This window comes from Panthera tigris, chromosome A2 (genome assembly GCF_018350195.1).
Source record: "Panthera tigris isolate Pti1 chromosome A2, P.tigris_Pti1_mat1.1, whole genome shotgun sequence".
Lineage (NCBI taxonomy): Eukaryota > Metazoa > Chordata > Mammalia > Carnivora > Felidae > Panthera > Panthera tigris.
Window position 1 is genome coordinate 153,835,215 of NC_056661.1, and position 16,813 is coordinate 153,852,027.

A 16,813-nucleotide genomic window follows, 5' to 3' on the forward strand; every position below is an offset into this window, starting at 1 on the left:
ATAAAAAGCTTCTGCACAGCAAAGGAAACAATCAGCAAAACTAAAAGGCAACCGACAGAAGGGGAGAAGATATTTGCAACTACATATCAGATAAAGGGTTAGTATCCAAAATCTATAAAGAGCTTATCAAACTCAACACCCAAAAAAACAAATAATCCAGTGAAGAAATGGGCAAGACATGAATAGACACTTTTCCTAAGAAGACAACCAGATGGCTAACAGACACATGAAAAAATGCTCAACATCACTCATCATCAGGAATGAAAACCACGATGAGATACCACCTCACACCAGTCAGAATGGCTAAAATTAACAACTCAGCCAACAGATGTTGGCGAGGATGCGGAGAAAGAGGATCTCTTTTGCACTGCTGGTGGAAATGTAAACTGGTGCAGCCACTCTGGAAAACAGTATGGAGGTTCCTCAAAAAATTAAAAACAGAACTACCCTATGACCTAGCAATTGTACGAGTAGGTATTTATCCAAGGGATACAGGTGTGCTGTTTCGAGGGGCACATGCCCCCCAATGTTTCTAGCGGCGCTATCGACAATAGCCAAAGTATGGAAAGAGCCCAAAAGCCCACCAACAGATGAATGGGTAAAGAAGATGTGGTGTGTATATATATGTGTGTGTGTGTGTATACACACACACACACATATATATATGTATGTATATATGTGTGTATGTGTGTATATGTGTACATATATATGTGTACATACACACACACAATGGAGTATTACTTGGGGATCAAAAAGAATGAAATCTTGCCATCTGCAACTACGTGGATGGGACTAGAAGGGATCATGCTAGTGGATCCTGAGAAACTTAACAGAAACCCATTGGGGAGGGGAAGGGAAAAAAAAAAGAGGTTAGAGTGGGAGAGAGCGAAAGCATAAGAGACTCTTAAAAACTGAGAACAAACTGAGGGTCGATGGGGGGTGGGAGGGAGGGGAGGGTGGGGGATGGGTATTGAGGAGGGCACCTTTTGGGATGAGCACTGGGTGTTGTATGGAAACCAATTTGACAATAAATTTCTATATTGAAAAAAAAAAGAAAAAAAATATTTAGAAAAAATAAAAACTTTATTAATTAATTAATTAACTAATTTAAAAAAAAAAGAAGGGATTATGCTAGGCAACATCAGTTAGTCAGAGAAAGACAAATACCACATGACTTCACTCATATGAGGACTTTAAGATACAAAACAGATGAACATAAGGGAAGGAAAGCAAAAATAATATAGAAACAGGGAGGGGGACAAAACATAAGAGACTCTTAAACATAAAAGAACAAACAGGGTTGTTGGAGGGGTTGTGGGAGGGGGGATGGGCTAAATGGGTAAGGGGCATTAAGGAATCTACTCTTGAAATCATTGTTGCACTATGTGCTAACTTGGATGTAAATTAAAGAGAAATTAGTTAATTAAAAAAAATTAAATACAGAATTACCACATAATTCAGTAATTCCACTTCTGGTATACAGTCAAAAGGAGTAAAATCAGCATTATTCGTGGTAATGAAAAGATAGAAATGACCAACCATCAATGGTACACTGATAGATGAATGGATAAACAAAATGTGGAAACATTATTCAGCCTTAATTAGCAAGGAAATTTTGACCCATGCTACAACATGGATGGACCTTGAAGACATATGCTAAATGATATAAGCTGTCACAAAAGGCCAAATATTGTACAATTCCATTTGTTTGAGGTTCCTAGAGTAGTCAAATATGTAGGGACAGAAAGCAGAATGATGGGTCTCAGTGGCTAACCAACAAACTTGGTTTTTCACTGAAGGGCCTTCAAATATCAGTACCCAAAGGTCTTCCCACTGGCCCTCATCAACTTTCCCCAGGGAAGAATACTGTCATCTCCAGGTAGGCTCCTCTTCATAGTTTATCCAATGTTTATGTAGGTTTATTGTTTATTGCCTGTAATTCCCTCCTCTGATAAAACTATAAGCTGCTTAAAGGCACAGTTGTGTGGTTTTTTTTTTTTTTTGTGCTATATCCCCAGAGCCTAGAAAAGCATAAATGCATAAATATAAACAGGCACTTAATAAATATCTGCTGAATGAATGAATCAAAAATTTATGGGTAATCAATATGTGTGACGAATGATGCTATTTCCTAATTATAAACTTAATTAAACCTTAAGTTACTACATGTGTGACAGTATTCTCATTTTACCAATGAGGTCACGTATAATGAGATTAGGTAACCTATTTGCAGAAGCTAAGTCACAGCTAAGATTCAAACATAGGGCCTATGTGACATCAAAGTTCATCTTAATCACTATATTATATCGCCTTCTACAGAGAAATTCTGTAGTGTGTCCCTAAGAATACGAATCTACCTGCATGGGGTGCCTGGGTGGATTAGCTGGTTAAGCATCAGACTTCAGCTCAGGTCATCATCTCGTGGTTCGTGAGTTTGAGCCCCACGTCGAGCTCTGTGCTGACAGCTCAGAACCCGGAGCCTGTTTCACATTCTGTGTCTCCCTCTCTCTCTCTCTGCCTCTCCTCTGCTCACAATGTCTCTCTTTCTCTCTCTCTCTCAAAAATAAATAAACATTAAAAATTTTTTTTAAAAAAAGAATCTACATGCTAATGATATAATCTATGAGGTATGGTCTGCTTTATATTGTCCTAGTTAGATGTAATATGAACAGTGAAGAACGTGAAGAATTTCAGTGTGTGGAGGGGGCACTGAATCCCTACTATAGTCAAAAACGGTTATTGATGCAAATGTATTACGACTAAGGGTGGGGGAGAGTCTCACAAGACACAGAAATGGTTGGCAAAAACTGTTGGTTAAACTGTCTAATTCTAATTAATAAAGAATCACTATTTTCACCAGGACTCTTTGCCTCCTATGACTCCTGCACTTGCCCTCCTCAGACAGAAAAGTAAAACAGCATGGGATATTGGAAAGCACACTAACTAGTATTCAGAGGTATGAACTGTGGTCCTACTACTGGTATCTGGCAGTGTGCTCTGAGAGAAGCCATATGAAGAAGCCAACAGTTTATCAGTGGTTATTTCCAAACTTCTAAATTTATTTTAGAAATGCAAACTTACTTTCTCATGAAAATACTTGAAAGATTTAACGTCCTTTAAGTGCAACCAGATTACTGAACTAGAAATTTAGTTTAGGAGTCTACCAATCCATGCCTAAAAATGTAAGGCATTTGAAGGCACATGATCATTTGTAATTTATGGTTATATTTCTATATGATTAGTGATTACAGCTGGACCAGCTTTTACAGCGACAGGCAGTGTAGTGCAGCGGGAAGCAGTGTGGACCGTGAAGCCTGACTGCCTGGATTCCCTAACAGCTTGCTCGTCATGGAACCCGAGTGACTTACATCAGGAAACCAACAGCAAGAAAGGTTATCTGCGATTACAACAGAAACTACTACACCACAGGATTAAGAACAATGACTATAAATTTATGATGCTCAAGTCTTGATACAAAAGTCTCAAACACTAAAGCTAAGCAATTCTGAGCTATTTAAATATTATAAATTTTACCTATTAAGAAAGCAAACACCAATTTGGGGGGATTTGCTGGAAAAAAAGATATTTCACAAGGAAAAAAGATACTTCACAAAATTTGGCCCCACTTTCTAACACAGCAACTAGTTTTCTAACCTCCACAACTGAATGCTTTCTCTTTCTCTCTTTTTAAATAAGTTTTTTAACAGAGTAATATTTTGAGGTTTATACATGACTTCTCCTTTTCCAAACTACAAAATACTCTATGTTATTGTAACAAATGAAGTAAGATTAAGAAGTATAATATAATAAAGACGAAGGTAATCCACCTTCCCATATCTATTTCTCATCTTACCCCCTAGGGTAAACATTATTACTAGTACAAATGCTTTTTGTAAGTTCTTGTTTTTATTTTCCAAATCACTACAGGTGCACCTGGTGGCTCAGTCGGTTGAGCATCCAATTCTCGGTTTCAGCTAGGGTCATGATCCCAGGGTCATGGGATTGAGACCTGCACGGGGCTCCGTGCTAAGTGTGAAGCCTGCTTAAGATTCTCTCTCTCTCCTTTCTCCCCCTCTGTCCCTTTCCCCCACTTGTGTTCTCTCGCTGTCTCTAAAATAACAAAAATCAAAAATCAAAAATCACTACAGATATGATACTCAAAAGCTTACCTCTAGATATATTGATGGCGGATTATGCTCCCCACCAAATTTGTCCAATAGGGCCTCTATATGTTCCTGTGTCAACTTAATCATTTGTTTGATATTCCACACCTGAAAAATAATTTAAAAGAATGTAAATAAGAATCATTTAGGATATGAATTAGAGATATTTTAAAATTTGAAATTTAGAGCTGAGAACTGTGAGACCATTTAGCATAGCAGTTTTTCCCATCTTTTATTAAACACCTAAAAACTCTTTTCTACACTAGTAGTACAAATATTCTCAACTGTAAAAGATTCAAATAATACATGAGTATTCAGGGGCGCCATACATGACAGGGGCGCCTGATGGCTCAGTAGGTTAAGCGTCCGACTTCTGCTCAGATCATGATCTCACGGTTTGTGAGTTCGAGCCCCGCGTTGGGCTCTGGGCTGACCGCTCAGAGCCTGGACCCTGCTTCAGATTCTGTGTCTCCCTGTCTCTCTGCCCTTCCCCTGCTCGCACTCTGTCTCTCAAAAATTGTCTCAAAACTAAATAAACATTAAAAAAAAATTAAAAAAAAAAAGAATGACGAAAGTCTCTTTTCACACTTCCCCACATTCCTGGACCCTTTGCCCAAAACTCAACTGCCGTTTACAATTTGTTATACATCCTTTCCACATCTCCTTTTTATTAAAGTAAATATAATAATACATATACAAAGTATACAAATACATATAAATATTATATTTAAAAAACATTTTTAATACTTGCTTTTTTCCCTGAACAACATTCCTCAAAGTTGTTTCCATATCAATACATATGTATTTTACTGTTTTTAAATGGTGGTGTTAAGGATAGAAACATTTATTTCATAATATTGTTATGACACTGCTTATTGTCAATGGTCTTCAAACTTCAAGAGCAACCTAACAGTGGATGGTCACGGATAATTTTAGGACAATTTTCAGCTCCTTGATGTTTTTGTGTACTCCTAATTGAACTGCTTGAGAACTAGTCTCCTTTCCTCCTCTCCCTTTAAAATCACCACATTGTAATTCTCCGTTCTATACAAGAAAGGCAAAATTCTTCTCCATCTCAGATCCTACTAATGTGCAGTGTTCTAAGATGTATAAATTTTAAAGTACGGAGTCAACACGAGGGAAAAACCCCTTGAGAGAAAAGGGGTAGGGGTTAAAACCAAGACCTTATTTTATCAGTGAAATAAATTCTTGGCAGGGTTCCAAGCCTCATTCATTTATCCAGCTGGCCAGCCTAGAATTCAGAAGTTGGGTGGTTATAGTATAGGCATATATTATGTGTTTATTTTTTAAAAAGTCATTTTTTCCTTGATGAAGAATGAGTCCAATTTATCTGAGTGGTTAGAGAATGTGCTTGCAAATTACACTGTATACTAGATACTCCATAAACTGCATGATCTAAACCTGGAATTCTAAGGTGTGACCAAAAATGAACAGCATAAATATAATACACACTAGAGATTAAGGCCTTTTAAACTACTGAAAGTTGTAATTTAAAAATGTGTGGTAATTAAAAAATGTACAAGAGGGTATATAGATAGATGAACAAGGAGGGGGCTTCAGGACCCTTGGTTTATTTAATAATTCTCTTCCTAGAGGATATTCAGATTATTCCATTTTTCTCAACTTCAAACAATGCTTCAATGAATAGTTCTGAACTGCCTTTCTGGGCACAGGTTTAAGTTTCCCTTTTAGATATCAATGCATAGAATTCCTGAATTGAATGTTATGTGCACTTAAAAATTTAATAAATGTGTCAAATGGTTTTCCAATAGAAAAAAAGTCCCAAGTCATATTCCTACTAGGAGGGTATGAGTCCATGCTTTTCCCTATAATCCCACCAACACTGGGTCTTATCAAACTTTGAAACGTTTGCCAATCTGAAGGGGGAAAGGTGATCTTGTTGTTTCAATCTGTATTTCCCAGAAAACCATTTTTCATGTTTACTGGACATTTACATTTCTTTTTGGAAAATTCCCTATCCATATTCTTTCTTTCATTCTATTTTTTTTCTTGTTGATTTATAGACAGCCTATGTTCTAGATATTTTATATATTAACCCTATTCTCCTCCAAATGTTGTGGTTTTTTCATGTTTTTCACTTTATGCCTCGTTTGTCAGACAAAGTCCTGCTACTCAAAAGTGGTCCATAGACTAGCAGCAGCATAATCTTCCAGAAGCATGTTATACATGCAAAATCTCAGAATTTGAGAAGCAATGACAGAAGTTTCCTTTTCTTTCTATTGTCAGATATAGTATTATTTTCCTTTACGACTCCTTGGCTAATTTTTCATATCCCCCAAAAAGCACTGGATGTCTTTTTTCTCTAGCTATACTTATTCTCCAGGTGATCTTATCCAATCTTGTGGCTTTATATGCCAAATATGGACTGATGAAGCCCAAATTTTAAAATCCAGCTCTGTCCTCTCAACTCCAGACTTTTTGTCCAACTGCCTACTGAACATCTCCACTAAAATAACTAATAGACATTGCAAACTTAACATGTTCAAAGACTTAACTTCTGGTCTAGCCCACAATCCCCCCAAAACTTCTTTTTCCTATAGTCTCTTCATCTCAGAAAATGATAACCTCCCTCTATGTTGACTTCATTGACCACTCAGGCAGAAGTGCTTTATAGTCAGAATTTGATATCCTAAAATTGATTATGTTTTTCATGTCTATTAGGTGCTCTGAGATCAGAAACATGTTTTATTTATCTTTCGTTTCCCCATCACTTATCTTGGTGTCTTAGTCATAACAGGTATTCAATCAGTGATGAAACTAAGATTCAGGCTGTCTTTAGAATAGGGGAAGAGAGGAAAAATTAGGCCTAGTTCGGGGATTCTTTCCACTTCAGTAAATAAATGAAGATGTTATTATCCAAAGCCTTTTTTGTTGTTGTTGTTGTTGTTTTGTTTTTTTTAAAGCTCCACAGATAAAACTCATGTACAGTTAGGGTAAAGAACCACCCCCCAAGGAATGAGAGAGAGAAAGGAAAAAATTAGATTAGAAAAGGAAAATGAACATGAGGGAAATTATGGAACTGAGCTGATTAAAACTGATTAGAATAAAATTTTTGTACTGGGGAGTAGAAAATGACAGGTTTGGTGAGGTAGGGCAGGGCCAGACCATGAATGTTCTGGAATAAGATTTCTTAATTCCCGAAACAAAAGTATTTTATATCCAAAGAATGAAGAAAAATCACTATGAGCCGTCACTGAAATTAGGGAAGATGAGTCTGGTAGAAAAAATTTGCTCAGATTTCCCAGAAGAGTAAGAGAAAGAACTTTGATGATAATTATTAAATATAAATAGTTTAAAAAATAGAATAAGATATTGTAAAACTAAGAGAAGATATATAGTTTTGGCCTTAAAATGCCTTCTTGGAAAAAATGAAGAAAATCTGTTTCAACAATCCTGAAAGGGAAATGAAAGAATTACAAACAGAAGCAAAAAAATTCAAGAAAGGTACTAGATTTCCTGTCCTGTTTTGATCTCTTCAGTGGACCACAGCAATTAAAATCAGGCAATCTTAGTAAACAATCGATCATTTCTAGTGACTTTACAGATGGCAAAATTCCCTCCCCCACAAAAATGAATTTTTTTAACACCCACCTCAGAAGACGCCTATGTTAAAATATAAATTAATAAAATATAAATTCAGACCAACTGCTATGGAAGAACTGCAGGGCAGTAATGGCACAGAAAACTACAGCCACTGCCTCCCTTCCTCCCAATAAAAAGGCATCAAGTCCGGATTATTATAGGATTGGCTTCTATCAAACCTTTAAAGAAAATACAGTAAGTCATTAATATGTGAAAGCATATAAAAAAGGAAAATCTTCCAAGTTCATTTCATAAAATTAGCAAAATCCAGATATCCAAACTTGACAAAAAGAATACAAAATGAAAAAAAAAAAAAAAAAACACACACACACAGACACACACAAATAATCCAAGCTGTGGGGATAGAAAACCTCTTAAATTCTATTTTCCCTCTTCCTTTCAGTTCCCTCTCCCTCTCTCACTCTTGTTCTTTCCCTCAAATTAATGTTAGTCATTCATCAGGAATCCAGTAAAATAATACTTAACAGGTCAAAGGAGAAAATTACACGCTAGTCTAACAGATGCCCAAACAACAAATAACTATTACCAAAGGTAAAACAAATTTATGTAAACAAATTTATTTAAAATAAATAATTCAAAAAGAGAGACATGGTCCTAAAATTTCAGAAGAATTGCTAAAATAATCATGGCAGTGGAAGCATGAAGGCTAGACAATCAGTCAGTGGAAAAGATTCTGAAAAACTCCTCTAAAATAAAAAACAAATACAATCAGCTTGAGAAAGAAATCAAAGTTTATAAATTGCCAACCAAAATATCAAAGTTTCTTTTGAGATAATTCTAGAATATCTCCAAGCTTAAAGACAATACATATAAAAGGGGAGCATGAGAAAATGATAAATCACAGTCATTAAAATAAAACCTCAGCTGAAGTAAACAGATTAGAGCTAAAGAAAGAATTAAAGAACTAGAAGAGGATTCAGAGAAAATTGGCCAAAAGGCAGAGAAAAATGAAGGGAAAACAGGAAAGGCAAAGAATGGAATTAGTAAATTCAGAAGGTAAACAGACAATGGGAGACATATTTGAACAGAAGATGGGTGTAATTTTCTAAAACAATTGAAAATAAAAAATTCTCAAGAGTAGCACAAGGAGTCCTGTGTCCTGTCCATGACAGAAAAAACTAAATCCACAGCCATATAGGTCGAAGTACAAGTTCATAAAAGTTCTTAAAGTCAACCAGAGAGAAAAAAAAAAAAAATTACACTGACAGCATATTTCTTAACAACAGTATAAGAAGCCAGAGGATAATGAAATGACTTCAAGAAACAAAAGAAAATAGCTAACAACCTAAAAGGAAACAGAACCCAGAATAATGTAAAAGACAGAGCAGCATGGTAGGCTGATTAACAGCCCCCCAAATATCTACACTGTAGACCCCAGAACCTATGTTACCTTATATGACAAAAAGAATTTTGCAGATGTGATTAAGTATTCTGAATTAAGGAGATTATCTTGGATGGGCCCGAAATGTTATTCCAAGCATCCTTATAAAATGGGGAGATTTTATTACAGAGGATTAGGTAAGTGAAGACCTACCAGAGAGATCTGAAGATGCTACACTGCTGGCCTGGGTAGCTGAAAGAAGGGACCATGAATCAAGGAATTCAAGGAATGCAGTTCTACAAGCTGGGAAAGGCAAGGAAATGTGCTCTAGAGGGAGAACAGTCTTTCTGACACCTCGATTGGCCTAGTGTGAACCCCATTTTGGATCTCAGACCTTCAGAATTATTAAGGGAATACATTTGCGGTAAAACCCCAGGTTTGTGGTAATTTGATACAGCAGCCACAGGAAACTAATACAAATGGGGAACCTGGAAACTAATAAACACAAGGGTAAATCTAAATAAGCAGACTATACAAAATAACAACAAAAACAATGACAACAGTTGCTGGGGGCAAATGGGCAGCAGTAAAGCATTCTAAGACCCACTTATTATTCAAGAGGGATCCTGGAACATCTTCATGTGCCAGACAGATGTCAAAACAACACAGGAGCCAGCTTGAAGGGACTCCTACTAGCCAAACTTGGGAGATTTTCAGCAAAAAGAGTAAAAACTATAATTAATTACAACAGGTTGCATACATAAAAGATAAATAAAAACTCACTAGTCCATAAAAGTAAGAAGTTTGTTGGGAGACACTTGCCACCACTGTAGGTGACTGTTACATCTTTAGAAAAATTAAACATTAGTGGAAAAGAATTATGTATTTTATATTCTACCTTCTTGGAAAAAATTCTAGTTATTCCCATTTGATGTGGGAAGCTCTTTCTAAAAGAATGCCAGCTAATATAAAATCACTGATTCAAGAAAGGATCACAGGAGGTTGAAGCTGTTAGGTGAAAAGCTGATGAAGAACAGAATACTCCTATAGGGTCCAAGCATTTCCACACAGATTAAAGACAGAGGGAAAAACACACATCTTTATAAGGAGATGTAGCTTAGAATCATTAATAGAGGGACAACCAGACAAGTACCTCTTAATGTGATACAACATAAATGACACATTATCTATCACCCATGAAGTTTACCTGCAAAACATTAATACAGAATCTAATCAAACATTTTTTTAATTTTTTAAGTTTATTCATTTGTGTGGGGGGGGGGGGGGGGTGGTGGTGGAGAAAGAGACACCAGAGCACAAGTGGAGGAGGGCACAGAGAGAGAACAAGACACAGAATCTCCAGCCGGCTCCGGACTCTGAGCTGTCAGCCCAGAGCCCAATGTGGGGTTTGAACCCATGAACCATGAAATCATGACTTGAGTCAAAAGTCGGGCACTTGGGGCGCCTGGGTGGCTTGGTCGGTTGAGCGTCCGACTTCGGCTCAGGTCATGATCTCACGGTCCGTGAGTTCAAGCCCTGCGTCGGGCTCTGTACTGACAGCTCAGAGCCTGGAGCCTGTTTCGGATTCTTTGTCTCCCTCTCTCTCTGCTCCTCCCCTGTTCATGCTCTGTCTCTCTCTGTCTCAAAAATAAATAAACGTTAAAAAAAAAAAAATTAAAAAAAAAATTTTAAAAAAAGTCGGGCACTTAACCGACTGAGCCACCCGGGCACCCTTTAATCAAACTTTTACACTTAGCTTCAAGTTGAGAAGAAATATACAGGGTAAAAAAAAATAATGAAATAATCAGACATATACAGAATATGGGACATTCTATAAGACATTTATCTTTCTCTTTAAAAGTCAAAGCCATGACGATCCAAAATGTGGGACATTCCAGGACAAGTATCCTAGTCTCTTTAATAAATCATGTCATGGGAAACAAAACGGTGGGTGGTCTGTTCAAGACTCTAAGACAAGAACTATTAAAAGACAACAACTAATTCAACACATGCACACAAAGAAGATCTTAGTTTAGGGATGGAGAACAGCTATAAAAGACATTCTTAGGATAACTGTGGAAATTTAAACATGTACTACACATATGATTACGGAATTGTTAATCTCCCTAGACATAATTTTAGACAAGTGAAATAATTTTTCAGGACCTATTAATCTAACAAAATGTTAACAATTGTTGAAGCTATGTGGTGTAAGTGATATCAATGCAAACGTTTGTTGTACTGTTACTTCAACTTCTATGTAGGATTGAGTTTTTCTCCAAACTTTTTATCTCTTTTTCCTTTAACTCTCCCCAACAATGCTTTTTCTCTTAAAGTCTATTTTATGATACAAACCTACTTACACCAGCATTTGCCTGATATGTCTTTTCTCATCTTTGTGTTGCCTATAAATGAACTATGCAAAGTTTTTTTTTCCTTTTGCTAGCATGTTTTGTTTTAAACATATTTATGTTTTAATCAGAGAATTTAGTTCATTTACATTTTTGTACCTGATTTATTTCTAGTCTTATTGTGTGCTTTCTACTTACACTGCTTTTTTCTTGATTTTCTGACTTCTACGGAACTGATCAAGTTTTGTTATTGTTCCTTTTTTCCTCTATGTACCAGTCACATTCAAGGCCACAAAACATGTTTCATAAACACAGAAAACTGTTGTCATACAAACCCTATTTCTTTATCACGATGCAATTAATTTAAAAATCAGTAACAAAATTCGAGTGTATTTTGAAAAATTCAACATTTACTTATTTTAAAAATCTTGGAATATTAGAAATAGTGATCTTTTAACTTAATAAAGTATATCTACAGAAACCTGCAGCAAAATATCACAGTGAAAGGTCAAGCATAAGACAAGGGTGCCTGTTACCACTGATATTATATACAGGAGGTTATAGTATGGAAGGGTTATAGCATGGAGGGGTGCCTGGGTGGTTCAGTCGGTTGAGCATCTGACTGCAGCTCAGGTCGTGATCTTACAGTTTGTGAGTTTGAGGCCTGCATCTGGCTTGCAGCAGTCAGCCTGTAAGCAAGGTGCCCGCTTCAGGTCCTCTATCCTCCTCTCTTGTGCCCACCCCCCACATTCCCACTCTCTCAAAAAATAAATAAAACATTAAAACAAAAATTTTTTAAGAGTATGAAAATATAAAAACAGACATAAATAAATAATGCAAGATGGGTGGATAGAATAGTAATCCAGTGCATCAGCCAGAGCCAATTTTAAAAATATGCCCTTCAAAAATAGCAACAAAAACTATAAAGAATCTAGAAAAAGATCTTTAAGATTTTAAATTTATTTTTAAGTAATCTCTACATTCAACATGGAGCTCGAACTCACAACCCTGAGATCAAGAGTCGCATGCTCTACTTACTGAGCCAGCCAGGCGCCCCTAGGAATAAATCTAATAAAAGATTTGCAAGATCTTTGTGAAGGGAACAACAAAATAATATGCAAAGGCATAAAGGAAGACTGAGAAGAGAAACTCAAATGACTCTGGAGGTTTATTTCCTCTTCTCTTTTAGTAGCCTATCAACAAGCTGACTTAGGAGGTCTGAGTTTGCTCAATGCAAGAAAAGGCTGATGACAGCCACAGAGCTCTCCGTTCTAATAAGGCCATTCCAGCAACCTCAAAGTTCCAATTATTACTTAGGAGCCCCTTCTCTGGTATATTAGTTCTAGTTAGGTCTACCCTAAGTATATATCTGTGTGAAGATAACAGAACTCAGGGGATTCTGTGTGCTCTGGTACTTACTGTTTTCCACTAAATCTTACTTCACATTTCTGCCATGTGATGCATGTGTGTATGTGCATGTTCCACCCCTTCACTTGACAAAGACTAACATAAATGCTCTTTTATGTGAAGATTCAATATTGTAATAATCTCAAATTTTCCCCAAATTAATTCAGTGTAGTACAATAAACAAAATCCTGAGATTTTTTTTTCCCCATGGATTTGGCAAACTGATTCTAAAATTCTTACAAAAGTACTATAAAATGATACAGTCTTTTAGCTATTTTAAATAATGAGAGTAAGACTGTTATTACTATAGAGCAAGATTTATAAAGCAATAGGATAGCACAGCAATAAACAGAGCAAAGAGAACGGATATAGTTTGTGTTGGCATTATAATTTAGTGGGGGACATCATGGACCATATAATAAATAATGCTAGGGTGCCTGGGTGGCTCAGTCAGTTAAACAGCTGACTTCAGCTCAGGTCAGATCTCACAGTTCGTGGGTTCGAGCCTTGGATCGGGCTCTCTGCTGTCAGTTCATAGACTGCTTTGGATTCTGTGTCTCCTGCTCTCTGTGCCCCTCCCTTGAATGCTCACGCGCGCGCTCTCTCTCTCTCTCAAAAATAAACATTAAAAAAATAAATAAATAATGCTGGGGTAACTGGCTATCCTTTTGGAAAATGTCAAATAATCCAAAAGATAAATGGGCAAAGGATTTATGAACAAGTAGTAGATTTAAAGAGAATTCAGACTATCCAACAGATACATGATAACATGAATGACCTCATTAGCAATCAAAGAAATGCAAATTAAAATGAAAAATCATTTCACACCCATGAGACTGGCAAAAACTTTAGGTCTAACTATGTACGGCAATAGGTGCTTTTCTATTCTACATGTGGGTATGATACAGATGCATAAGAGTAAACTGAAAATATCTAGCAAAGCTGATGGTGGGCATTATACTATCATGCAGCTATTACAACATTAACATACGTACAAGAAGTATTCATTGCAGCACTGTTTTAATAGCAAAATACTAGAACCAACTAAAATACTCCCTAAGAGAAAAGGGGCAAAAAAAAAAAAAAAAAAAAAAAATTGTAAAATGGAATACTATACATAAGTCAAAATGAAGAACTAGAGCTACATTTATCATTGAGGATACGTCTCCAACACACAATATTGAATGAAACAACCAAGTTCTAAGATATATACAGCTTTAAAACATGCCATTGATATTGTTTATAGATATACACCCATGTCAAAAGTTTAGAAGCGTGAATGGTATGATGAACATTAAATTCAGGATAATGGGTACCTCTGAAGATGAACAGAGCAGGGAACAGATACAAAGGATACACTCTGATTATCTTTGATTAGCTAGAAGGTGCTTTATCTGTGTCTGTAATGTTTTGTTTAAAATATCTGAAGCAAATATGATAAAAGACATGATTCAACAACATAGGGTTATAGGTGCATGGATGATCAATATTATTCTCTGTACTTTTTTATATGCTTGGGAAAGGAAGGAAGGAGAGAATGAAGAAGGAAATGAAGGTTGTGAGTTGGTTAGCTCCCTCCATACTTTTGCTGACCTTACATTTATAATTAGGGTGGCCCTAAACCTGCCTACTCCAATCCCTGTGCCCTAGAAAAAAACAACCAATGAATACACAAAGTTCAAGAGAACCCACAATCAGACTTCCCATTTAGAACAAAGGTCTATATTTGTATAACTGCAAAGCTCTCTACCATAATCAACTTGGTCCTTTATTCATGAATATGAATCAAATACGAGGGTAAATGAAAACTTTTGTGGACATGTGAAGTCTCAAAAACTCACCTCAATAGGACTCATAGGTCTGAAAACTTTCCTATCATTTGACTTAGCAATTCCACTTCTAAGAATTTTATAAATCTCCCACAAAACTGGAAAAACACAGTAGAACCCTGGTCCTAGCACTTAAAAAGATAAGTCACCAGGTTAAAAAAAAAAAAAAATCAACTAATTTTTTTAAATGGCACTATCTTTATATACAACAAAACAAACACAAAACAAGAATGCTAATAAACTGGTCTAGAAAGCAAGCAAGCAAGCAAGCATACCCCACCAAAAGCTATGTTTGCAAGTAAAGAGCTAAAAGATACTAAAGTGTGGGTTTAGTAAGGTAAACAAGGAGAACATGAAAACAAGAGGTCAGGAACATTAAGCAAAAAGCCATGGTAAGTAGTTTGGATTTTATTCTTAGTGCAGTGAGAATCCAAACTTTCAAAACCAGGTATGTGCGTGTGTGTGACATAATCTGATTGATATTTTATTATTTCTGACAATTACCATCCCATTTTCTAGATGAGAATATCTGTGGCACAGAGGTTGTATTTCGCTCAAAGCCACAGAACTGGCAAACAACAGAGTCAGGATTTAACTCTAGATAATGGAAATCCAGAGCATAAATATTATAATGCCTCTAAATATCACTCCAGTGAAGAATGGATTATAGGGGGCAAGAGTGGATGCAAAGAAGACCAGTTGAGACTACGGTTGTAGGCTAAGCAAGAGATGACTGCCTGGACTAAGGTGGAGGCAGTGGAGGTGGAGAAAAATTGGTGCATCTGGGATATATTTTAGAGGTGGAGAAGATAAGACTTACTAATGGATTAGACATGGGGAAGGGGTGAGAAAGAAAAATAAGAGTCCAGAGCCAAAATGTCGGCGTAAGCAACAGTATGGACGGTCAAGTCATTTACTGAAGTGGGGAATCAAGAGGGAAAGAAAGCAAGCATTGTGTCCCCAACAGGTGAGGTCAATTACATGATCAAGGAGGGAAGCTGGTTATGAACTCAGGAGGAGAGAGAAGGCAGGAGACATTTAGGTGTCACAGCATACTAATGAGCAGACCTCCAAGGGAGTGTAGGCAAAGACTCAACCTTAAGGCCCACCAACATTTAGAGGACTAGTAAAACAAAACAAGACAAAACAAAAACCAGAGTCCACAAAAATGGTTGAGAAGAAACAGACACTAGGGTAAGAGAAAAACTATTCAGAGAAGAAAATTTATTGGTTAAAAAGTGGGAAAAGAATAGCAGACAGAAGACACTAAGAAGGATGTGTCTTCTATATATCTGATTACAATATCTGCATATATTTGTATATACAGCAGGGCTGGGAGATAACAGCATGTTTGGAGGCTAAAAGGAAAATCCAAAAGAGAGGGAGACATTGAGGATGTGGAAGAGAGACACGAACTGCAGGAAAGAAGCCCTAGAGACAGTAAAAAGAAGATGGAACCTGAGTCACAAGAAGAGGAATGAGACCATCAGGGAAGGTCTCTGATAATGAGTGAAAGGAAGGTAGAGAACACCAAGACCAACGCAGACAGGTTTGTAGATTCGGTGGTGAGATCAGAGCTGCATCTAACTTCTCAATGAAGACTTTGAGGTGAAGTCCAGAGATGAAAGCGGGAGCTGTGAGAAGTTCGCAGTGAGTGGACAGACAGTCTTCACCGGAAGACAGAAGGAGCAGCACTGCCAGCAGCCATTGCTGAAGACAGAGATGGAAGAGAGATGGTGTGCAGTTGCTATTTTGTTAGACTCACAAAATGAAAGGGGAGACAGACTAAAGAGTCAAGGAAATTAGTAACTGTTACAGTCATTCCTTGGTCCCGGAGTCCACGGGTTGTGAAATGAGTTTCTCTCGAGAAGGCTGAAGAAGCACAATGATCAGGGGCCAGACAGGTGTCTGGAATCTTTTTAAGGTTAAAAAAGAGGTTGAGGATTTAAGAGTTTGTTGATAATAGCTTCACAATTACTTTGTTCAAGGAGAGAGTGAGATATACAAATAGGGAAGTGGTGTTCATGAAATCAATATGCGAAAAATATCCTGACTTTTGAGTCAAACTTGGAAATTAATTTAAAATTATCCAAAATG

General features: G+C 36.7%; 1 protein-coding gene across 5 annotated transcripts in view; it reads right to left on the reverse strand.

Moving 5' to 3' along the window:
* The window catches only part of BRAF (B-Raf proto-oncogene, serine/threonine kinase), a 166,794-nt gene that overhangs the window by 85,029 nt on the left and 64,952 nt on the right, over positions 1-16,813 (reverse strand). For all 5 annotated transcript variants that reach the window (XM_042973734.1, XM_042973713.1, XM_042973743.1 and 2 more), the window contains exon 2: positions 4,170-4,271. In XM_042973734.1, coding sequence (XP_042829668.1) covers positions 4,170-4,271 — 102 coding nt within the window. The remainder of the gene's footprint in view (positions 1-4,169; positions 4,272-16,813) is intronic.